Source organism: Panthera leo, chromosome F2 (assembly GCF_018350215.1).
Source record: "Panthera leo isolate Ple1 chromosome F2, P.leo_Ple1_pat1.1, whole genome shotgun sequence".
Classification (NCBI taxonomy): Eukaryota; Metazoa; Chordata; class Mammalia; order Carnivora; family Felidae; genus Panthera; species Panthera leo.
Window position 1 is genome coordinate 12,283,914 of NC_056695.1, and position 22,166 is coordinate 12,306,079.

The 22,166-nt window shown below is 47.4% G+C and overlaps 1 protein-coding gene across 4 annotated transcripts in view; it reads left to right on the forward strand.

Annotated features, from left to right (window-relative positions):
* Positions 1–22,166, forward strand: part of CHD7 (chromodomain helicase DNA binding protein 7) — a 190,603-nt gene that overhangs the window by 155,808 nt on the left and 12,629 nt on the right. For all 4 annotated transcript variants that reach the window (XM_042923229.1, XM_042923231.1, XM_042923230.1 and 1 more), the window contains 16 exons: positions 3,278–3,488; positions 4,248–4,443; positions 4,783–4,950; positions 5,494–5,673; positions 8,609–8,719; positions 8,808–9,013; positions 11,004–11,203; positions 11,408–11,567; positions 16,739–16,828; positions 17,270–17,373; positions 18,733–18,862; positions 19,255–19,327; positions 19,485–19,542; positions 20,220–20,448; positions 20,701–20,909; positions 21,035–21,706. In XM_042923229.1, the coding sequence (XP_042779163.1) occupies positions 3,278–3,488; positions 4,248–4,443; positions 4,783–4,950; positions 5,494–5,673; positions 8,609–8,719; positions 8,808–9,013; positions 11,004–11,203; positions 11,408–11,567; positions 16,739–16,828; positions 17,270–17,373; positions 18,733–18,862; positions 19,255–19,327; positions 19,485–19,542; positions 20,220–20,448; positions 20,701–20,909; positions 21,035–21,706 (2,997 nt within the window). The remainder of the gene's footprint in view (positions 1–3,277; positions 3,489–4,247; positions 4,444–4,782; positions 4,951–5,493; positions 5,674–8,608; positions 8,720–8,807; positions 9,014–11,003; positions 11,204–11,407; positions 11,568–16,738; positions 16,829–17,269; positions 17,374–18,732; positions 18,863–19,254; positions 19,328–19,484; positions 19,543–20,219; positions 20,449–20,700; positions 20,910–21,034; positions 21,707–22,166) is intronic.

Here is a 22,166-nt window from a genome sequence, read left to right on the forward strand (position 1 = left end):
TGCCCCGGGGCTGGTACCGCCCATCTTTTTATCCACAATCCAGAGTAGAAAGTATACGGATGTGATGCTAACTCTACACGTGTTCACTGAGCGGATTCAAGGAAGTTTTCAGTGGTGGAGGTTAAATTGACATTTGTATTGGTTGTCAAGCTAAAGTTCGATCCCGGAAAGCGCAACATTTCTGTAATTGTGGAAGCTGGAAGCAAAGTTGGTAACACATGGTCATGCAAGCAAAGCACAGGGAAAGGAATTAGAACTGACGGCAGAACCCAAACTATGTAAGTGAGTAATATTTTCAGTGTGGGCGAACATCTTAAGTGCTCAGCGCAGTGTTTGGGGGCCCACTGTGAGCACTTGGTCGGTGTTGCTTTTGCTTAGATAAGCGGGTAACCGGGGAACATAAATGCGTTCAGTGTTCCTGGCCCCAGCCTCAGTAGAATGGAAGGTCCAGTTGTAGGTTCCCCATGTGAGAGCACAAATAATGTTGAAAACTTGGTCAGCGTCCCCTAATGGTTAGGAGTGACTTAAGAGTCATTTGTTGTCCTTGTTGGGGGTCAGGAGGAGTAGAGAGAATAGGGGACAGAAGATAAGCTGAAGCTTGCACAGCGGAATGAATTTGGGATAGAAAATAGTAACTGTGTTTCTGGTTGTCTTCAAAAGAAAATAATTTCTTGTTTGTGGCTGGATACCATTGGCTAGATAATAACTTCTTGTTGTAGCTAGATAACAGAGCGGTCACTGCCCTCACAGTGACCATCTGTTTAAGTGAAAAGACTTCCACACTCGTCTCAAGTTTCTCTGATGCAAACACACGTTTTGAAATGTAGCGTGAACAGTGCTTTAATTTAGGGCAGTGTCCACAAAGTATTTTGGCTTATCGTAACCTATTAATTTTCGGATTGATATTTATGAATCTCACATCAAGGTAGATCTTTAATTGGTAAACTTGAAAATTTGCCTGTGACCTCAGAAGGCAGAAACTGGTTTTCTCCCCAACACCTTCCCTGACCTCCTTCCTTCAATCTGACCGTAATAAACATGGTGTTAGAGGAATCACATAGGATAGATGTTTGCTGATATTTCCAAAACCACCTGCCACTTTAAGAACCTGAATTGGTAACAAAGAGCCGGATTGATTAACTCGGCAGTAGCTTTTGTCAGGTAAGAGCAAATGCATTTTAAGTTTGACTGTTCTTTATAAGATGAGAAATGAGTAGTAGCAATGAAAAAGCAAGAAAGTCACTTTTCTTTTCTCTGAACAAACTTAAAATGAAAAAAAATTTCTCTGCTAACTTGCCTAAAGTATTTATATTTTCAATTTTTTTTACTGAAATTACTCAAATGTCTGATACTTGTCAAAGTGATTATTTCACTTTTGAAAGCTATTGAGTTAACCATCAGCTTGTTTTAAACTAAGTAATGTAGTACATTTTGGTTCTGGAGTATAATTTTCATATGGACAAAAAAAATAACTGCCCAAGTATCAGGAGTAAAATCTAGTTCTGAATTGTCAAGAGCTTATACTGTATGGCACAGGAATAAACTTTTTAAAAAGACCTAATGTAATATATGGACTTAAACCCATCTCCCCTGTCTCCTGATGGCCTTCTTGTCCTGAATCTAGAACCTAGATTTCTAAGTGTCATGTTTTGAAAAATATTATTCAGCTTTATTCAAGAACATTCCTGCGAATGCTCTTCAACAGCATTTTGTTTTTACCTTTTCCTAGTCAAAACCTTTCCCGTTTTTTCCCCACTCAGAGAAAAGTCTTGCATATTAGCCTCTTGCTCTCGTGGAAAAGGGAGTGAGAGACCGGTGACTCCCGCCCCGCTGGCATTTCCGGCCAGGCCCCCTTCCTCGCAAGTCAGTGTGCTTTGCAGGGGCCTTGGTGCCTGGGTAAAGGCATGAAGTGACTTTAATCAGTTCTCAGTAAGATTCTCTGTTGATTAATAATTACCAAGCTGTATTTCTGCATATGACTGTGCCATAACTTGATTTGCACAAGTGCCCTTCAGATGGAAATGGGATGGCACTTGTCTTACATCTGCTGCTGCTTGCAGAAGTTCTGTCCGAGTAGCCGTGGGGTCTAACCCACCTGGCCTTCAAGCCCCTTTTGAGATTTTGTGCATACCCGTCTGATGTATTGTGAGTTCACATGTTTAAAACCAGTGGTAAGAAGGGTAGTTTACAGTTTCTGGCACACTTGAAGGCTGGGAACCAATCCCATTAGGTGGATTTGTTTGTATTTTCTAAAGAATGGGTGACCCCACCCCCATCCTTAGGGAGAGGTGCTGAGCACAGCAGCCGTGGCCTGATTAACCCCCCGAGATGGGAGGAGGCCAGACCGGTGCTGTCTAATTCTGGCTAAGCCACCTAAGCAGTCGAAGCAAGCTTAGCCTGTGTGTGTTTGGCGTTTGGGTGTGGGGGAGCCGTAAGCGCTTCTCTCCTGACGGCGTCATCCTCTTGAGGCTTCTCTGATGCACCCAAGTCTTTGTACAAGCGGAAATCTGCACGAGGCTATGAGAAAAAGAGGGCCAGGCGTAGAAGCCTTTCGCAACACAGGGTTGATTGCTGCTGTTGTTTTCTAAAAGCTTGAAAAGCTTTGGGTAATTCAAGATAGAGTTTTTGTACCTCATGAAATTATCAGATGAACGTGAACGTAGAGGGAGATTTAGAGATTGCAATAGGAGATACGCGTTCAGAACCCCTAAAAAGTCTCTGAAGATTATCCTGAGAGAGGGATTCCCTTTCGGTGCCCTCCTCTTGGCTGTATTAACACGCAGTTATCTACAAAAACCGCTGCCCTGACACCGTAATTATTAGACCTCTGTTCCCTTGTTTCTCAGCTTCAGAACAGATTTTGTTGTTTGTGTTTATATTCAGCTAGTAAACAATTCTTCATTTCTTTAGCAATTTAGGTTCCAAATTTTCTGTAGGTATCTGGCCCGTGGCTTGTTTCTGCCACTTCTGGCTTGACAGTCTGTTGTTGAAATTCAGTTTCTACAGACAGCAAACATTTGTTTGTTGGAAAATGTGGTTTTTACCCGCCCCCCCCCCCCCAAATGTTTAAATGTGTTGTGCTTAAAACTTTGATCCCTTTTATACTTTCACGGTTTTGTGCAGACCTGACTCTTAGTAAGTGGATAGATTCATATTCATAAACATGAGTGTGGCATTTGGGTTCCTACAGTTAGCAGTGGGTTTTGAAAGCAAGTTCATTGTTTTTAGTAATAAAAACCTTTTACGGTATTCACGTTATGCTGTCCAATCTCTGCAGGTGCTGAAGAGAAAATTTTGGAAGAGTTTAAAGAAACACACAATGCAGACTCTCCAGATTTTCAGCTCCAGGCGATGATCCAGGCTGCTGGCAAGCTAGTGCTGATTGACAAACTACTGCCAAAACTGAAGGCTGGTGGCCACAGGGTGCTTATCTTTTCCCAGATGGTGCGCTGCTTGGACATACTGGAAGACTACCTCATTCAAAGACGGTGAGGCCACCGCACCACGAGAATAAAAAGGAAATAAAAAATGACCTTTCCCAGGGCTCCAAGCGCTTCACCTCCAAGTGACATTCGTGGTAAAGGGGACGGAGTGGGGAGAATGCGTCCCCTCTCTTTCTAAAAACTGTCGGTGACCAGAGTAGGACTCCACGTACTTTCCATGGCAGTTTTGTTTCCCATTTCTTTCATTTGACTAGAGGCGAATCGGTCTTACCTAAGATTGAAATTGTTTGTTATTTTAGTCAGCTATCTTTTTTTCATTTTTATTTTTTTAACGTTTATTTATTTTTGAGAGAGAAAGAGACAGAGCACGAGCAGGGGTAGGGGCAGAGAGAGAGAGAGAGAGAGAGAGAGAGAGAGAGAGAGACAGAATCTGAAGCAGGCTCCAGGCTCTGAGCCGTCAGCACAGAGAGCCCGTTGTGGGGCTCGAACTCACAGACCACCAGATCATGACCTGAGCCAGAGTCGGACGCTCGACCGACTGAGCCACCCAGGTGCCCTGGAGGTGTCAGCTATTTTTAGACTTAAGTTATTTTACTAGAGAAGAAGTAAAATAAAATTTAATTTTTGAGCATTCAACCGATTATATGCCAAACTACCCTAAAAGCTGTTTGCTCTGCAATTATTTCTGATAAATGATATCATTTGGGTACTACATACCCCATATTGTAATACTTTGTTTACAAAAAGAAACAAGCGTCCTGTCGCCGAGTATCGGGCCTCCTTGTTAATCCCGACGTTTTCCAGGTACCCGTACGAGAGGATCGACGGCAGAGTGAGAGGCAACCTCCGCCAGGCAGCTATCGACAGATTCTCCAAACCCGATTCCGATAGGTTTGTTTTCCTCCTGTGTACACGGGCAGGAGGCTTAGGCATTAATCTTACTGCTGCTGACACCTGCATCATCTTCGATTCCGACTGGAATCCCCAAAATGATCTCCAGGTAAACACTCAAGAATATCGTCCTGAGGCCCTTTCTCTCTTTTCTTTTCATTCTTTCTTTCCTTCTTTTTTTTTTTTTTTTTTTTTTTTTTTTTCCAAAGTCATTCTGTGATGGAGAAGCCCCAGTGAAACCAATACATTAAAGCCGTGTAGTCCCTAAGGCAGTGTTCCACGATCGGGCCAATAAACCAAGAGTAATCCATTTACTAATAACGTAAAAGGAATTTCTTAGGACGTTAACCTTCTGTACTGCCCCTCTGCTTCTTGGAACAGGTGCTCTTGTAGCTGACACTTGAGTCTTTTCTTTCCGTGGTGGCCATTCATTTCCTTTCTCTTCCAGGCTCAGGCTAGATGTCATAGAATAGGACAGAGCAAATCTGTGAAAATCTACAGGCTGATCACAAGAAACTCTTACGAAAGGGAAATGTTTGACAAGGCTAGTCTGAAGCTCGGCCTGGACAAAGCTGTGCTGCAGTCCATGAGTGGGAGAGAAAACGCTACCAACGGGGTAATCCACACCTGCCCAGACCTTTCCTTTCTTCTGGCTCCTTGCTTTATGTAACTAATAGTAAGAAATTATCCAGCATCAGAATGGTTTTCAGCCTCAGTATTTTCAGCCTAACTTGTCATATTTTCTTCTTTCCCTTCCCTTCCCTCCCCTTCCCTCCCCTCCCCTCCCCTCCCCTCCCCTCCCCTCCCCTCCCCTCCCCTCCCCTCCCCTCCCCTCCCCTTCCCTTTTTTTCCTTCCAGAGAGAGACAGAGAGACAGAGAGACAGAGAGAAGGAGAGGATGAGCCTGGGAGGGACAGAGAGAGGTGGGGAGCAGAGGATCCAAAGTGGGCTCTGTGCTGACAGCAGAGAGCCTGATGCAGGGCTCAAACTCTCAAACTGTGAGATCATGACCTGAGCCAGTATCAGATACTTAACTGACTGAGCCACCCAGGCGCCCTTACATTTTCTATGTCAGGTTTATCCTCCTTGGGTACAACGAAGCATTTGTGTGGTCTAAAACATTTCAATTCTAAATTATTTTAAATCTCTCTCTAAAACAGGTCCAACAACTTTCCAAGAAAGAAATAGAGGATCTTCTGCGAAAGGGGGCCTACGGTGCACTCATGGATGAGGAGGACGAAGGGTCTAAGTTCTGCGAAGAAGATATTGACCAGATTCTCCTGCGGCGAACCCACACTATCACCATTGAGTCTGAAGGCAAAGGTTCCACGTTTGCTAAGGTGCGAACTGACCTGAAGAGGCAGGTTTTCTATAGAAGTGTAACAGAGTTCACATAAAGCAGGACCTTATAAAGTGCTCACCAGGTGCACATGTACCATTTGCTTTGTAGTTGAGAGTTAAGAATTACTTATTAACTCCCCGTGGAACCCTTGATGCATAGAAGGTTCTTTGTGTGTGTCTTGGGTCCCCTTCTCTGTATGTGGCACTGGTTGTCATCCTCACCTTGGCCTCCTGTCAGCTCCCCCACTCCCAGCCTAATCCTTTACCTGTGTCCTTGACCCCACGCTCTCTACTTCTTGAGCTCTGACATCGTACTTCCTGAGATCCTGCTTCCTGACATAGCCTGTAACAGCAGTCAAGCCACTCCTATCTTTAAAAAGCCTCTCATCTGCTTTGCCCTGCAGCTACAACTCCATAACCCTTCTTTCACAGCTAAAATCCACACGAGTGTTATTTGTACCAGCTGTCCCCACGGTCTCCCTTTCTGCTTATTTTTCCACCTCCAGCTTGCACCCCTCCCCCTGCCATCAGAGCAGCTCTGGTGAAGGTCACCACCGCTTGACTGAGAGCGCCTTCCGAGGGCCCCCGCTACACGTCGCTCCACCCATCCACACCCAGGCCCGCTTTACACCTTTATTTTTAACAGCTTTCTTGAAATGTAATTTACGTACCATAAAATTCACCGATTTTTGAGTGCACAATTCAGTGCCTTTACCATATTTGCAGACTTGTGCAGCCATCACCACATCTAAGTGTAGAACATTTCCATCTCCCAGAACCCCATGCCCATTAGCAGTCAGCGTCTCCTCCCTCCCCTCCCCTCCCCTCCCCTCCCCTCCCCTCCCCTCCCCTCCCCTGCCAAGTCCTTGGCAACCACTAATCTGCTGCCTCTATAGATTTGCCTGCTCCGGACATTTCATAAAATGGCATCATACAACATGTGGTCTTTTGTGTCTGGCTTCCTTCACTGAGCATGGTTTTTTGAGATTCATCCGTGTTGTAGCATGTATCAGTAATTCCTTCCCTTTTTTTGCTGAATGGTGTTCTCTTCCTAGAAGCACCTCTTTAGGCAGTTAATAATGGACACTGGGATTGTTTATGCATTCACCGGTTGAAAACGAAACGTGGGTTGTCTCCACCTTTGGGTTATTGCGGATGACGTTGTTACAAACATTTACGAACAGGTTTTTGTGCAGATACATCTTTTCATTTCTCTTCTGTGTCTCCCATAAATAGAATTGCGGGGTCATGTGTTAACTCTGTGTTTAACCCTTTGAGGAGCTGCCAGACTGTTTTCTAAAGTGACTGCCCCGTTCTCCCTTCACGCCAGCCGTGTTTTAGGGTTCTAATGTCTCCACGTCCTTACTGGCACTTTGTATTTTCTGACTTCTTGATTCTAGCCATATTAGTGAGTGTGAAGTGATACCCAACTCTGGTTTGATCTGCACTCATTGATGCTATTGAGCATCTTTTTATGTGCTTGTTAGCCATATGTGTATCATTTGGGGGGAAATGTCTATTCAAATCTTTAGAGTTACTTGTCTTTTATTGTTGAATATTAAGAATTCTTTATATATTGTAGATAAAAGTTTCTCATTAGGTAATACAGGTTGCAAGTATTTTCTCCTAGTCTTTTCTTAATGGTCTTTAATTTCATTGAAGTCCAATTTACCCATCTTTTTCTTTCATTATTCGTGCTTTTGATGTGTTGTCTAACCTAAGGTCACACAGATTTGCTCCTTTACGGTTTTTACTCTGACATTTTGGTCTTGGTCCCTTGTGTGTGAATCTTGGTGTGTGGTGTGAGATCAGGGTCCGTCTCCTTCCTTTTGCTCGGACATCTAGTCACCCCGGCCACGCCAGCCTTGAAAGGCTCCCTCCTCTGGGCTCTGTGACCCAGCACCTTCTCTCTCACGTCTTCCAGTTTCTTCTCAGGCTCTGTTCTCTGTCCTCACAGGCACCTCAGGTTCAGTATGTGCAGAACCTCATTCCCATCCCTCCACCCTGTGGACATGCCCACATTCACAGCCTGCTTGTTTGCCTGAGTGATGCCGTTCAGAGGCTAGACTTGGCTGCTGAGGGTTTTCTTGACCTCCTCCTCCTCCTCCTCTTTCTCCTCCATGCTTCACATCCATCCAGATTCTAACTCCTTTCATTTTACCTTTTAAAGAACGCATTTCTAGCCTGTCTCCTTTTGTCCACTTCTGCCGGAGCCATTTTCAGTCTTCGCCGTTCCCTGTGTAAATTACTTTAGTAGCCTGTTCAACCCTCCCGTGCCCCAGGACATCAGTAGGATCTCTCTGACAGGTGGCTTTGGATACGATTGTGTCCATCTTGAGGTTATTTCCATTTTGAAAGAGTTCCCTGCTACCTCAGAACCCCGTTAACCGGACATGCAAGGCCCCGCATGGCCTGGTTTCTGCCCGCTTCACCAGCTTGACCTTTCGCTGCTCTCCCGACTACCTTTGTCACCAGCCACATGACACAATTGCCTTGCTTCTCCTCTGAGCCTTTGCACATGCTCTGTCGTGAACGGTTCCACATACTTTTCCTGGTCTGTGAGCTTTTAACAGTCTGGTCCAGGCATTATATTCTGGAGAGCCAGTTCTCTGTCCCAGCAGTGCCCGCCCTGCACCTCCACCCCCTCCACCTGGCTGGGGCCCCGCCCCCCTTTGTATATCAGTTGCACCTGTACGTACCTTTGTTACCTGTCGCTGATCACGCTGTACTGTCATCTTTTGCTTCCTGATCTGTTGAAACCCCTGGACAGAGAGCTGCCTGAGGGACGGTCTCTCATCCTCGCCCACAGACTGCCGCATGTAGCACACAGTGCAAGAACACATACGTGTTTGGCTGACCAAGTAAATGAAAACTGCTTTGCATTTTGCCTCTGAGAAAAGCATCTGAAAGTCATGCATATTTTTCCCCCTTTAGGCCAGTTTTGTTGCATCTGGAAACAGGACAGACATTTCCTTGGATGATCCAAATTTCTGGCAAAAGTGGGCTAAGAAGGCTGAATTGGATATTGATGCCTTAAACGGGAGGGTGAGTGAGAGGTCCTGCTCAAACCCTATCTACTACAAGCCAAGGGTGCTTTTTTAGAAGTTTCAAAGTTATCTGCTGTCTCTTTTAGAACAACCTGGTTATTGACACTCCAAGAGTGAGGAAGCAAACCAGGCTGTACAGTGCAGTGAAAGAAGACGAGCTGATGGAGTTTTCAGACTTGGAAAGTGATTCCGAAGAGAAGCCTTGCACGAAGCCGCGGCGGCCCCAGGACAGGTCCCAGGGCTACGCGAGGAGTGAGTGCTTTAGAGTTGAGAAGAATCTGCTCGTCTATGGGTGAGTCAGACTCATGTGAAACACAGAATTTCATTCTAAATGTCAAATTCTGACCAGCGTAGAGAAGGTATCTTTTGTGTGTCTGGATTTCTGTGACTCCCCATGGTGCAGCCAAGCAAACGACTTCGCAGCAACTTTGACGGGGCCCAGGGTTGTTTGGTAAAGGTGCTCACGGTTGTTCGGATCCTCGTGGATGGGAAGGAGCACAGCTTTGGCCCTTAAGGAACGATGTCAGATCCAGACTTACCTGTCGGTGACTAATGACGTAGAATGAAGTCTCAAGACCACAGATGCCTTTCCTGTTATAGCTTCACATGCAGTTTGTGACTATAGTAGTCTTTCGGTACTTTTTTTCTGTTACAAAAACCTGTTAAAGGCAATCGTCTTGGCTCTGAAGGTCTTGCAGCTCATCTCAAACATCCAGGGGTGGTTATTTCAACTCCCAATGTGTCGTGTTTGTCCTGCTGGACAACATGTCTCTGAAAGGCAGGAGCCACATCTAATTCATTTCTGAAATCTGTGTGAAACGCCACCCAGTGCTTTGAATGATGGTAAGGTAGATACCTGAATCTCCAAAGAGTTCTCTAGCACACTGTGGGACTGCAGACAAGTTCCAGTCAGAAAAAAAAACTGCCACCAAAATAATTTTTCTATAGGTCTGGTGATATCCTGCTCTTGATTAGTTCTTCCAGTGAGTTATCATTAAGTTCAGAATAAACACAAACTCTCTATTAATCTGGCCTACAGGGCTCTTATCTGGCCCTTATGTGTCTTGTTGGTCCTTTCTGTGGATAGCTCAGGCTTCTGTTGGGATAGACCGCCTCATCTCCTTCAGTGTGCCATGCTCTGTCTCATCTCTGTCTTTCTAGAAGTTCTTTCCACTGCCTAGAGTGTGAGCACGCACGCACACACACACACACACACCCAGTACACAGACTTGCTCTGCCCAACAGCTCCTGTCGTCGACATCAGCACAGGCATCACCTCGGCGCCCTGCACCAGAGAGTCTGGTCTGCACGTTCCATCACACCCATCATGTTGTCTCATGACTTTGAGTAGCAGCCCTCTCCTGTGAGAGCCCCAGTTAGAGCTCCACGAAGCCCGAGACTCTTTTCTCTGTGTCCTCGGGGAAGAGTGCGATGCTAGCAGACACAAAATGAGTGCCAAATCAGTGATTTCTTATGGAATAAATGAAGTTCAGCTGAAGCCCATTCTGTGTCTCAGCAGGACAGATACCCAAGCCCTTTGCTACTTGCACCTGCTTGTATGTTTCAACCTAACCATCAAAGTTAGTAGCTGAGAGTTTTGCCGATAGCTTTAGAAATGGGATCTATCAGTGACTCCTAAAGCTAAGAAGTATGCTTCGAGTGCGGTGTCTTTGAGGAAAGGGCTGCCCTCCTCCTCTAGGCATCACTATGTAGTAGACGCCTCCTGGAGGCGGGGCACTGGGTAGGCTACTCAGACACCAGGGATGCACCTATGAGTAGGACAGTCAGGGCCCTGCCTCAGGGAAGGTGAACGAGCGGAAGCGGCAATCAACAGTGAGGGTACTGTGGCAGGGAGGATGGTGCAAAGGGAGAGTCAGCAGCGGGTCTGTCCTTGAATTGGCAGCTCGAGTACTGTCTCCCGCTCCTGAGGCTAGGGGGAATGTAAGAGGGGGTCCCACAGACGGCGGCGTGACTTAATGGGTGGGCGTCGCGGATTAGCCCGGGTAAGAGAGAGAGTCCGGCGCTGGGCAGGGAGAAGAGAGTTCCATGCAGAGAGAGCAGCGTGTCCCAAGGCCTGAAGGTGAGGATTAGCCCTGCAGTTTGAGGAACTGAGTACATAGAAGCCAGAGAGGCCCAGGCCAGGGCAAACGGCAGGGCCTGCCAGGGCGGGCCCTGTGCCCCTCTCGGCCAAGGCCTCCCTGACGCTGCTGCCTGCCTGTGAAAGTAAAGCCCCAGGTCTAAACTGAAAGGCACCATCTACATGCTGAATATCTGCTTTGCAGCTGGGGACGGTGGACAGACATCCTTTCGCACGGGCGCTACAAACGTCAGCTCACTGAGCAAGACGTGGAAACCATCTGCAGGGCCATCCTCGTGTACTGCCTCAATCATTACAAGGGGGATGAGAATATCAAAAGCTTCATCTGGGATTTGATCACGCCCACGGCGGACGGCCAGACGCGAGCCTTGGTCAACCATTCTGGTAGGTCTGCTTCATGTTGTTTGTGCCGGCAGGGTCCCGGAAAGCCACCCAGGACCCTTGTGACACAACCTAGACCCCATATCTCCCTGCCACACATGTGGGGAAATGTCCCAGTCTGACACTGTAATTGGGGTTGTACAAAACTTTTGTTGCTGCTGTTGCTATTATTTATTATTATTATTATTATTATTTTTACGACTCTAGGTTTATCGGCCCCGGTGCCCAGGGGAAGGAAAGGAAAGAAGGTGAAAGCCCAGAGCACCCATCCGGTGGTGCAGGATGCCGACTGGCTGGCGGGTTGCAACCCGGATGCCTTGTTCCAGGAGGACAGCTACAAGAAACACCTGAAGCACCACTGCAATAAGTACGTTGCCGAAGGGTGTGTGACGTTGGCTGCTGAGCCGTAATACTGTGTTGCTACAACTTTAGTACGTGTCCTTGTTTCTAACGTATGTTTTTGAGAGAGAGAGAGAGAGCGCGTGCGAGCGACGGAGGGACCGAGAGAGTCCCAACTGGGCCCCACCCCGTCAGCGCAGAGCTCGACGTGGGGCTCGAACCCGTGAACCGTGAGATCACGACCTGAGCCGAAGTTGGATGCCTGACCGACCGAGCCACACCCCGGCGCCCCTTTACTGTTTTCCTTGAAACATGGTGCCAAGTCACACGCCAATCATATCATAGCTTCAGAAGCCTGATTTGGTTTTTGTGTTGTCGTCGGTGCACAACACAATCTTCCCGTTTAGCCATCTGTAAGCACAACTCAGTGGCATTAATTACTTTCAGAATGCCACGTACCCATCGGCGCTGTCTATACCGCAGAGCTTGTTGTTGATGCCAGTGTGAACTCTGCACCTGCTAAACGGTAGCTTGCTCTCTTCCCTCCCTGCCCCAAGCCCCTGGCAAATGCCGTTCTCCTTTCTGTCTCCGTGAATTTGCCCGTTCTAGGTACCTCATAAGTGGAACCAGACGGTATTTGTCTGTCTGTGTCTGGCCTTTTTTCACCTAGCATAACATTTTCAGGGTTCATCCACAGAATTTCCTTCCTTTTTATGGCTGAATGATACTCCATTAGACACGTACACCGCATTTTGTTTATCCATTCATCTGTCAGTGGGCGCCTGGGGTGATGGGCTCCTCTCCGCGACTGTGAGTCATGCTGCTGAGAATGTTGCAGATAACTAAGTTTTAACCAAGGCCTGGTAGAGAGCTCCCGTCAGCTTTATATGACCCCACCTTCCACCGACTGCTTTCAGCAGAGGGACTGGGGAGTTTACCTGGAATCTTTTGCTTAATAGCACCTCAGTCGGTGGGTCCTTTTTTCTTACCTGTAAGCTTAGAATCATATTCCGTATCTTTCCTTCCAGAAACTGATTGTATGTCGTTGAAGAATATTAAATCTGAATTTATGTCATTGCTTGGAGCTCTGTTAACGATCCACACATTAGACTAGCATCGGCGCGTGCGCGGTTCGTCCCGTGCCCCGAGCCTGCCGTTTCGAGAACCGGTCGTAGGGCCAGCAGCGAACAGTTCTGCCACTTGTAGCTTCGTGTGGCCTTGGGCAAGTTCCTCAGCCCTCCTTAGGGCTCACTTCTGTTAGCCGCGCAGAGCTCTGCAACAGGATCTCACCTGGATGAAGCAGGATATAAAGAAATGTGTATCTCTCTTCCAAAGTAGCCACAGAAGTCTGAGCACAGCTTCCCGTGGGTGCTTCACGTGGATTATCCGTTTGACTTGTCTGAGACAAGTAGTGCTGTTAGGTTGGTTTTCTTTCTTTCTTTCTTTCTTTCTTTCTTTCTTTCTTTCTTTCTTTCATTCTCCCTTTCTTTTTTTTTCCCTTTCTTTCTTTCTTTCTTTCTTTCTTTCTTTCTTTCTCTCTTTTTCTCCCTTACCTTCCTTCCTTCCTTTCTCCCTTTCTCCCTTTCTTTCTTTCTTTCTTTCTTTCTTTCTTTCATTCTCCCTTTCTTTCTTTTTTTTCTCTTTCTTTCTTTCTTTCTTTCTCTCTCTTTTTCTCTCTTTCCTTCCTTCCTCCCTTCCTCCCTTCCTCCTTCTTTCCTTTCTTTCTTTTGTTCTTCTCTCTCTCTTTCCTTCCTTCCTCCCTTCCTCCTTCCTTCCTTCCTTCCTTCCTTTTTCTTTCTTTCTTTCTTTCTTTCTTTCTTTCTTTCTTTCTTTTCTTTCTTTCTTTCTCTTTCCTTCCTCCCTTCCTCCCTTCCTCCTTCCTTCCTTCCTTCCTTCCTTTCTCTCTTTCTCTCTTTATCTCTTTCCTTCCTTCCTTCCCCCTTCCTTCCTTCCTTCCTTCCTTCCTTCCTTCCCTCCCTCCCTCCCTCTCTCCTTCCTTCCTTCCTTCCTTCCTTCCTTCCTCTCTCTCTCTTTCTTTCTCTCTTTCCTTCCTTCCTTCCTTCTTTTTCTTTCCTCCCCGTTTGCCTGACAAGGAGATGGAGACTCTGGTACTTAGGGCCTCAGCTAGTTAGGGGAGCAGAGCCAGATTGGAAGTCCAGAACAGATGAGGGCAGTGCCCTTGCTCTCAGTGACCCCCACCCCCTCGGATGCCTGCCTTCTCCATGAGGTCACCCGAGCCTCATGTGACATAATTCCCGGGGAGCCCCTGCTGCTCCGGGCTTGCAGTGATGGTGGTTCTTTTCCCTTCGTAAATATGGTAGTGCTTTTGGGGACTACCTTTGATCGCTATCACTAGATTCTGACTGACAAAATTTTTCCTTTTTGAGTCTTTAAAACCATTACCTCAGACCATTTTGGTGCCTCAGAAACGGTTTTGTTGTTACTGCTGTGGCATTATAGCTCTCCCTAAAATGCTGCCCCACTTACAGCTATTAGAAAACTTCTGTTTCCTGTGGTTTATGTCAGCTTTGGGTCAATAGCCCTGTGAGTTCTGGAGGCATACAAACCGGAAGTGAAGTGATTCAGTGTGGGAACAGTGGCTCCTGTGCCCGGGTCCTAGAGTGACAGGGGCAGTAGTTTTCAATTTCCCGTTCTGAGATCAGTAGCGGACTCTTGTGGAGTCCCCTCCCTAATTAGTATGTGAGACGTAGCTAGGGTGCTCTTTGCCCGTGGTCGCAGGAGAAGACCGGCAAGGCTTGCCGTCCCCTCTCTGGAACACGTGAGGAGTCCCTTTTTCTCCCCGATAGATCTTGCCTCGAGACTTCTCAGGGCCTAAAGTGGGGAGAGGTTCGTGACTGGTAAGAGGATAAGAAACGCAAATTGAGGGGCCTCCTAGAAAATAGCCAGTCAGTTCTCTTCAAAAGTTTCAAGAGACAAAGACAGAGGAACTGTCTCGGGTTAAAGGAGATGAAGGGGCAGGAGAGTTCATTGCCATATATGGGCTTGGACTGGGTGCAGGTCCAGAAAACGGTCACTAGTGGGACAGCCAGTCAAATGTGAATGAAGTCTGGGGAGACTCGTTAGTAGGCTGGTCTGTCGGATTTACCAAGGGCAGACTCCTTAGGGTCGGAGGCCATCTCCTGTGTGGTACCTACCACCATCCTGCTGGTGCCCACCTTGTGTTCCACAGGGGCACTGAGCTTGCCAGTTGCACTGGTTCGAATTTTTCCTCTAGAAGAGAGGTGACTCTCACAGTTAGCTCTTGAAAGCCTCCACATAACTAAGATTCCTCCCAAAGAAGAAAATTTTGTCTTCTATCAAAAGGGAGAGAAACCGGGGAGCCTGGGTGGCTCAGTCAGTTAGGTGTCCGACTTCGGCTCGGGTCACGATCTCACGGTGTGTGGGTTCGAGCCTGGCACCGGGCTCTCTTCTGTCAGTGCAGAGCCTGCTTTGCTGGGAGGAGGAGCTCTGTCCTCCTCCCTCCCCCTTTCTGCCCCTCCCCCGCTCCGGCTTGTGCTCTCCTTCCTCCCAGAAACAAACATTTTAAAAATAAGAAAAGGGAGCGAATCCATTCCGCTCATGGCCGCTGTGCTGAGTTTTGGTGAAAAACAGAATCCGGCCAAGGGTGGAGAGTGCTTCCTGTGTAACTGCCTTTCCTGAGCATCCTCTCTAAGCAGGTCCTGGCCCGTAAGGGCTCTAACCAGAGAAGAAGTGAGGTGGCAGCCATGGAGTGCCATACTGTTAGTTTCCTTTTGCCGGTTCAGTGTGGCACAGCCAGTTTTTAATCCTATCGAAAGAAAACTCTCGAAAAAATTAAAATTTTGCCGTGGGGCGTACTCAGGTATTTCCAGCCTCACACCCTGTCTGTCTAGAGTCCCCGGTGCTCAAAAGCAGACACCTGGTGGAGAGGAAGGCGTATCACGGGGTACCTGGGCGTGTGTGCGGGAGTAGTCTGTTTTGGTGAAACTGCCCGTATTTGTCATTTTGATATTTTCAAGGACGCTTGCCACGTCCTGAGAGACAGTGTGTGCAGTGCTGGAGTCAGGAGGCCTACTCCCAAGTGGTCCATGCTCGAGGTGACCCTGTGACCTTGGATAGGTCACCGGTCTTCCGTGACTCTCAGTTTTCACGTCTGTGAAATGGAACTTGTAAGGTGCCCCGCTTCATCGTAGGATTATCGTGAAGGTCAGAGGAGCTAGTATCTGCAGACGTGACACGTGGGCAGTAACAAGCTCTGTGAGTGAGTGATGGGATCAGCCAGCTAGGGGACAGCACTTAGGCACTCGTCAGATACCAGTCCTGAATGCGGGTCAGGGGATGGCCAGCAGGAGATGCTGGACTCAGAGTAGACGTGGGCCTTCGGGATTTGCCAGGGGGGCTTTACTGAAAGAACTAAGTTTATGCCACCGAAGAAATCCAGACGCGATTGAAACTCTGGTACCTAGAATTCCAAGCCTTTTCAGAAACTTACTCCTTGAAAATGACTAAGAACTTCAAGGAATCGGACGCATTTTAACCTCCTTTGTGCCATTATTTTTTAAGCCACAGCCTAGGCTTCCAGGTAACGTAAACTAGAAAGAATAAATAATGCTTAATATTCCTTCAGGGAGAAGAGTGAGGACCCACCCCCTCCCACACCCCCGTCACCATCTTCCTTTCTCGGAAGCAAAGTTGTATAATCTGAAAAACCTGACATTCCATATTGAGGGTTTATTGTAAGGTAGTAAAACCAGATTTTATATCTCGTTTATTCCTACAACTTCTGATGTGCTTCCAAAAATGGTATTAAGGCAGCAGCTGAGGAAATTTTATGAGATAATGAAGCAGAACAGTTACTGAAAGCCATCTGCTCAGTTGTTTACAAACTTGCTTCAATACTTCAGAGGCAGTGGTAGGGTACGTGTCTAAACTTCACAAGCTGCACTAGGTAGGACGGAATGAAGTGCGCCTGGGCTGGGCTGAGCCCGGTCCCTCTCTGTGCAGCGCGAGCGGTTGCCAGGCAGGCCTGTTGGAAGCCAGCAGAAAGCACCACACAGAGGTGATTATGTGCCACCATCTGTCACGCTTCAAGCCTACCATACAGCATGGCTAATCAGCCTTGGCAGGATGATGGATGAACAGCAGCAGCTGCCAAAAAGCCACTGTTGGCAAACAGTCCTGAAGTGAAGAACTTTTTCCCCCCTCTGTCTTCCTCTCCAGGGTCCTGCTGCGTGTCCGCATGCTGTACTACCTAAGACAAGAAGTTATAGGAGACCAGGCAGATAAGATTTTAGAGGGTGCTGACTCAAGGTTAGTGCAAACGCACGCCGCTCTGTGCCTCCGCGTCATAATCCGGGAGGTCGGGAAACACCGCCGGCTGGGTTTCGGCACCTCCAGAGACCCTCGGGGCCGCATCTCCTTTTTTGCGCCTGGGAGCACGGGGGCGCGCGACGGTCGTCGGGGAAAGCGTGTGCGGATGTGCGCGTGTCATATAAAAAGGTGTGAGGTGCATGGCTGGCGTTCTGAGGTGACCTTCAGAACGGGGCCCCGTGCGATGAAGTTCATTTCTGGCTACGGCAGAAAGCGACTGCCCGACACCCTTTCTTTTAACCTTTGCCCGCTCCCGACGACGCCCAGATGCTTGTTGTGGGAAGGGGGCGTGGGAGCCCGTGTACCGTGTTTGTGGGTACCCGGGATCCTTTTTTAATCTTACGTGTGTTGCGAACATTATGTGAACGGTTGTCTTTATAGTGAGGCTGATGTGTGGATCCCTGAACCCTTCCATGCGGAAGTCCCCACAGATTGGTGGGATAAGGAAGCAGATAAGTCCCTCCTAATTGGAGTGTTCAAACACGGTAAGTGAAGTTTCTGTCCGACCACGTCTGGACTGTGTGGCTTTGTCGGTAGAGCTCTTCGCGTGCTCTTTTCCCAAGTCATAACATTAATGAGGATAGTTCCAAAGGACTCTTGGCTTCTTCCGTTTTCCTCTACTAAAAATCTAATACGAACTGTAAATATCAGATGCTGTTTTTGAGTGTTTGTTGAGTCTTTGAGAAGAAAACATTTCTTTCTTGGCTGTAAATAAAACCCAAACCATATTTGTTTTAATAATAGCCAAGTCGTCCTCTAGCTCTCCCTAAACTTTGCTTCGAAGCATGGCTCCCCTTGCTCAGCTCTGCCAACCCGTGTCAAAGTGGACGGTGGGCTTAACCTCTGCTATTAATCTGTACAAGTGCCTCCTGGGCTTTGTTCCAAGCAATATTTCACAAATGTCAGTGCCGAGAACTCACGGCTCCCCTGAGTGGGATGCAGCCTTGTTAACTTTGAAAGGCTGGGGGATGCAGAACTGGCATGATATATACAGCGAGCGATTCCTGATTATAATCCCAATTCTCTGGGGGTCACGGAGGTATTCTCAGCAGCCCAGCCTGACTAAAGGGGAGAATGATGGCTTATAAAACCTTTCATGATTACAGTTTGGCTTGCGGCTCTACAGCAGTTAGGAGCGGTGTGTTGTATGTAGTACACATCCTAATTGAATTGTGCTGTTCTGCCTACGTACTGCAGCCGCGTTTTGTGAGCTCGGCCTAAAAATCATTTTCCCGCAGTGCACTGTTGGGATCTGCCATTTTCCATCTAGTCAACTCGGGCAGTCAAAAAGCAAATTGCAGTTTGAAAACCATGGAGGGAACAGTGTCGTCTTACTGACATGCATCATCCTAAACCTAATAAGACAGGTTCGCTGGCCTTACGTAGACAGGGGTTTTCAGCCAGCGGTGCGAGTTCCTGCAGGACTGAAGCCGCTCACAGGAGGACGGGGCGGACGCAGAGTACCCTGCGGAGGTCATGAAGGAGCATTATGAAGCCTTTTAAATGTCAAGCAAAATTAGATCTTGGGGAAAATGGGGTCAAAATTCTTCCCAGGCATCTCGCAGTTCTTTTGAACCTGTTTTTCTGGTAGTGTTTGTGGTCATTCGGCTAAGATCCCTGAAATGAAACTAGGGCCACCCCCCCCCCCCCGCCCGCCGTGCCCCGCCCCACATCTGGCCTGCAGTGAGCGTCCTATGGAATGCTTCCCTAAAACAAGGTTCCTAAGTGATCGTCTCAGCTGAGGGATGAACTTGGTATACCGGGGCAGTGCTGTGATTTTTGTCAGTGATGGCCCTCTTGCTGTTTCTGTGCATGTCCTCTGTGGGCCGGTGGTTATGGCACAGGCTACGAGAAGTACAATTCCATGCGAGCTGACCCCGCACTGTGCTTCCTGGAACGAGTCGGGATGCCCGATGCCAAGGCCATAGCTGCCGAGCAAAGAGGAACAGACATGCTAGCAGATGGCGGTGACGGGTAAGAAGGACATTTAAAAATTTTAATAAACTTTATGTCAGTGTCACATCTATTGGCAGTGTTCAGTTCTTATACCGCGCTAGGCACTGCGTTGCGTCTGATTTGAACTTCTGTGACGTTTACCAGGAGAGTCTGTTTATATGTCATAACGATTATTTAAACACAATGTATTATTTGGATAATCTGAAACATGCTTGTTTTTTCCAAATGATGACACTTCCCCCGCCCCAGCCCCTTCCCCCATGACCGCACGATTCAAACCCTGATGGGGTCGCCTTTGATGTCAAATCCAGAATTAAAATTGGCGCTGGGCAGGCTAGTAGTCTTTTGAGAGCTCCCTCAGTCTGTTGCTTATCTGTACGATTTAAATGTTTTTTACAATTTTGATACAGGGGAGAATTTGATAGAGAAGATGAAGACCCGGAATATAAACCAACCAGGACTCCATTCAAGGATGAAATAGACGTAAGGACTTGAGTATATTGACTTTTACGGCACCAGTAAAATATTATATGCCCATATACGACTTGTTAAACTTTATAGATAGTGGCCTTCTCCTTAAAAGATAAAGCAAAGTGAAACCCCAAATTGAAACGATTCTGTTTCTTGCTTTGCTTTCAAGGAATTTGCAAATTCTCCTCCAGAAGATAAGGAAGAATCCATGGAGATCCGCTCCACAGGTAAGGCTCCGCAGAAGCCCGCAGAGCAGAGCAAACTATGCCGTGAGGCATCGCTCACGTGTCTGCCCTCGGCTTCTTCGTGAGTGTCGTTTCTTCTACGCCGACTCGTCCCTTTGTGAGTCATTTTAATTCTTGTTTATTTTTCATAACATTGAATTTCGTTGATGAAATAACTATTTTTTGGATTAAGGTAATTTACATGTATTTATTTACCGGTCAGCGGAAACATTTCAGCATCTTTGGAAATCTGTCTCTTGGGAGTAGGGAGGGCATTTGCTAGGTGTCTGAAATAGTGCAAGTTTGTAGAATACTGACCTTCCCTCTAACGTAAAATAATCGGCGAGCAATCATGTGATTAGCTCTTATGTTCAAGATTGGTATGCCAAGTACATTACAGGAAAACATCCTCATATTGTCGTTCGTGGCATAAAGTATGTTTCTTTACGTAAAACTGATGAGTAAACATGCTCCCCCCCCACCAAGGAGTTAAAAAAGAAGCAGTTTGTAAGTTTCATACCAATATTATCCTTTATTTATATTTTAAAAATGAGAGCACGAAGATGCCCTTTCCCACACTGTCATCTGAATGTTAATGAGTCATCTTGTTTTGATGGAAAATCCTGTGTATTGCGAGATTGCAGCTACACATTTCAAAAATATTTTTTCCACTTCCCCAGGCAAGCACAGCGAGAGTAATGCTGAGTTAGGCCAACTTTACTGGCCCAACACCTCGACCCTGACCACCCGTCTGCGCCGGCTCATTACTGCCTATCAGCGCAGCTATAAAAGGCAACAAATGAGGCAAGAGGCTCTAATGAAGACTGACCGGCGGAGACGGCGGCCTCGGGAGGAAGTGAGAGCACTAGAAGCGGAAAGGGAAGCTATAATATCTGAGAAACGGCAAAAGTGAGTTTCTGCAGGGTTTTACTGAGCTCCTGGTATGTGCGTCTCTTCTCTGCCCTTCTCAGCCGGCAAGAGGCGAGAATCACGTCCCAGATAATGATCAAAGAAAGTCTCAGTACATCAAAGCTGTCTGTCTGTCTCTCGCCCCCAGAATAAGTACCATACATTAAGTTTAGGGGACAAGGGGAAAAGAATTAATAAACTTTAAGCCTGTTTACTCAAGTACAGTTTAAGCTAATGTCTTCTTGCTCATAGGTGGACAAGAAGAGAAGAGGCTGATTTTTACCGTGTGGTATCTACTTTTGGAGTTATTTTTGACCCCATGAAACAGCAGTTTGACTGGAACCAATTTCGAGCCTTTGCCAGACTTGACAAAAAGTCTGACGAGAGTTTGGAGAAATACTTCAGTTGTTTTGTGGCCATGTGTAGGCGAGTGTGTCGAATGCCCACTAAGCCAGATGATGGTAGGTTCTTCTTGTAACGAAAGTTCTATGGTAAAAGGCCGAATAAAGTGAAAAATAGAGAGTGAACAATTGAAAGCGTACTCAGGTTTTTTTTCCAAGTGAATACAATTGTTTTCATGTTACAGAACCACCTGACCTCTCCTCCATGATTGAGCCAATCACAGAAGAGCGTGCCTCTAGAACTCTCTACCGCATCGAACTCCTGCGGAAAATACGCGAGCAGGTTCTTCATCACCCTCAGCTGGGAGAGAGGCTGAAGCTCTGCCAGCCGAGTTTGGATTTGCCAGAGTGGTGGGAATGTGGGAGGCATGACCGGGACTTGCTGGTCGGCGCTGCTAAACACGGGGTCAGCCGGACGGACTATCACATCCTCAACGACCCCGAGTTATCTTTCTTGGATGCGCACAAAAACTTTGCCCAGAACCGAGGGGCAGGTAACCTGTCCTCCCTGACTCCACTGGCCCTTGGATTTGGCCAGACTCCTGCCGTCCTCCCGTCTGCTCACGCCCAGGAAGAGAAGGCTGCGGGACAAAGCGAGGGCAAAGCGGAGGAGTCTGGCGGCGTGACCACCCAAGAGAAACCCGAGGGGAAGGAGGAGGAAGAAGAGACCGACGGCCGGGAGAAGGACAGTAAGCAGGGCTGTGAGGCCGAGGCGAGCTCTGTGAAAAGTGACCTGAAAGGGATGGAGGTCGGTGCCGACACAGGGCCCAAGTCTATTTCGGAAAAAGGTTCTGAAGAGGACGAAGAAGAAAAGCTGGAGGATGATGATAAGTCAGAAGAGTCTTCCCAGCCTGAAGGTAATGCCTCGCCATTCGGTCCTCTCTCCCGGCCCCAGCGGGGCGGCCGTGACAGGCCATGGTTTCCTGTCACGTGACAAGGGCTCTTGTTTACGTTTTCAGGGTAACTTGTGTACATGTTCCTCTGGACGGGTGGTGTGAGGTTATGCTTAGGCGTACGTTTTGCTCCGATGTGGCGTGGAAACACGGTATTTCGAGCAACTTCAACGCCCAGAAGGGTGTTACGGGCACGTAACAATTTCCAGATTAAGAGGAGGGGTCAGCTTGATGGTAGTGGTATCAGAAGAATTCCAGATGACTTTAATTTGGACAGATAACACGTGAAGGACAAGGGTCATTCACTGACTAAATACTGGTGATTATTTTAAAACAAATGATGCTTAATTTTAGTTTTAAATCAGAAGTAAAGGGTAGAAGTAGAATCTGAAAATAACCAGTGTTCTTTGTGAGTCTCAGTGTG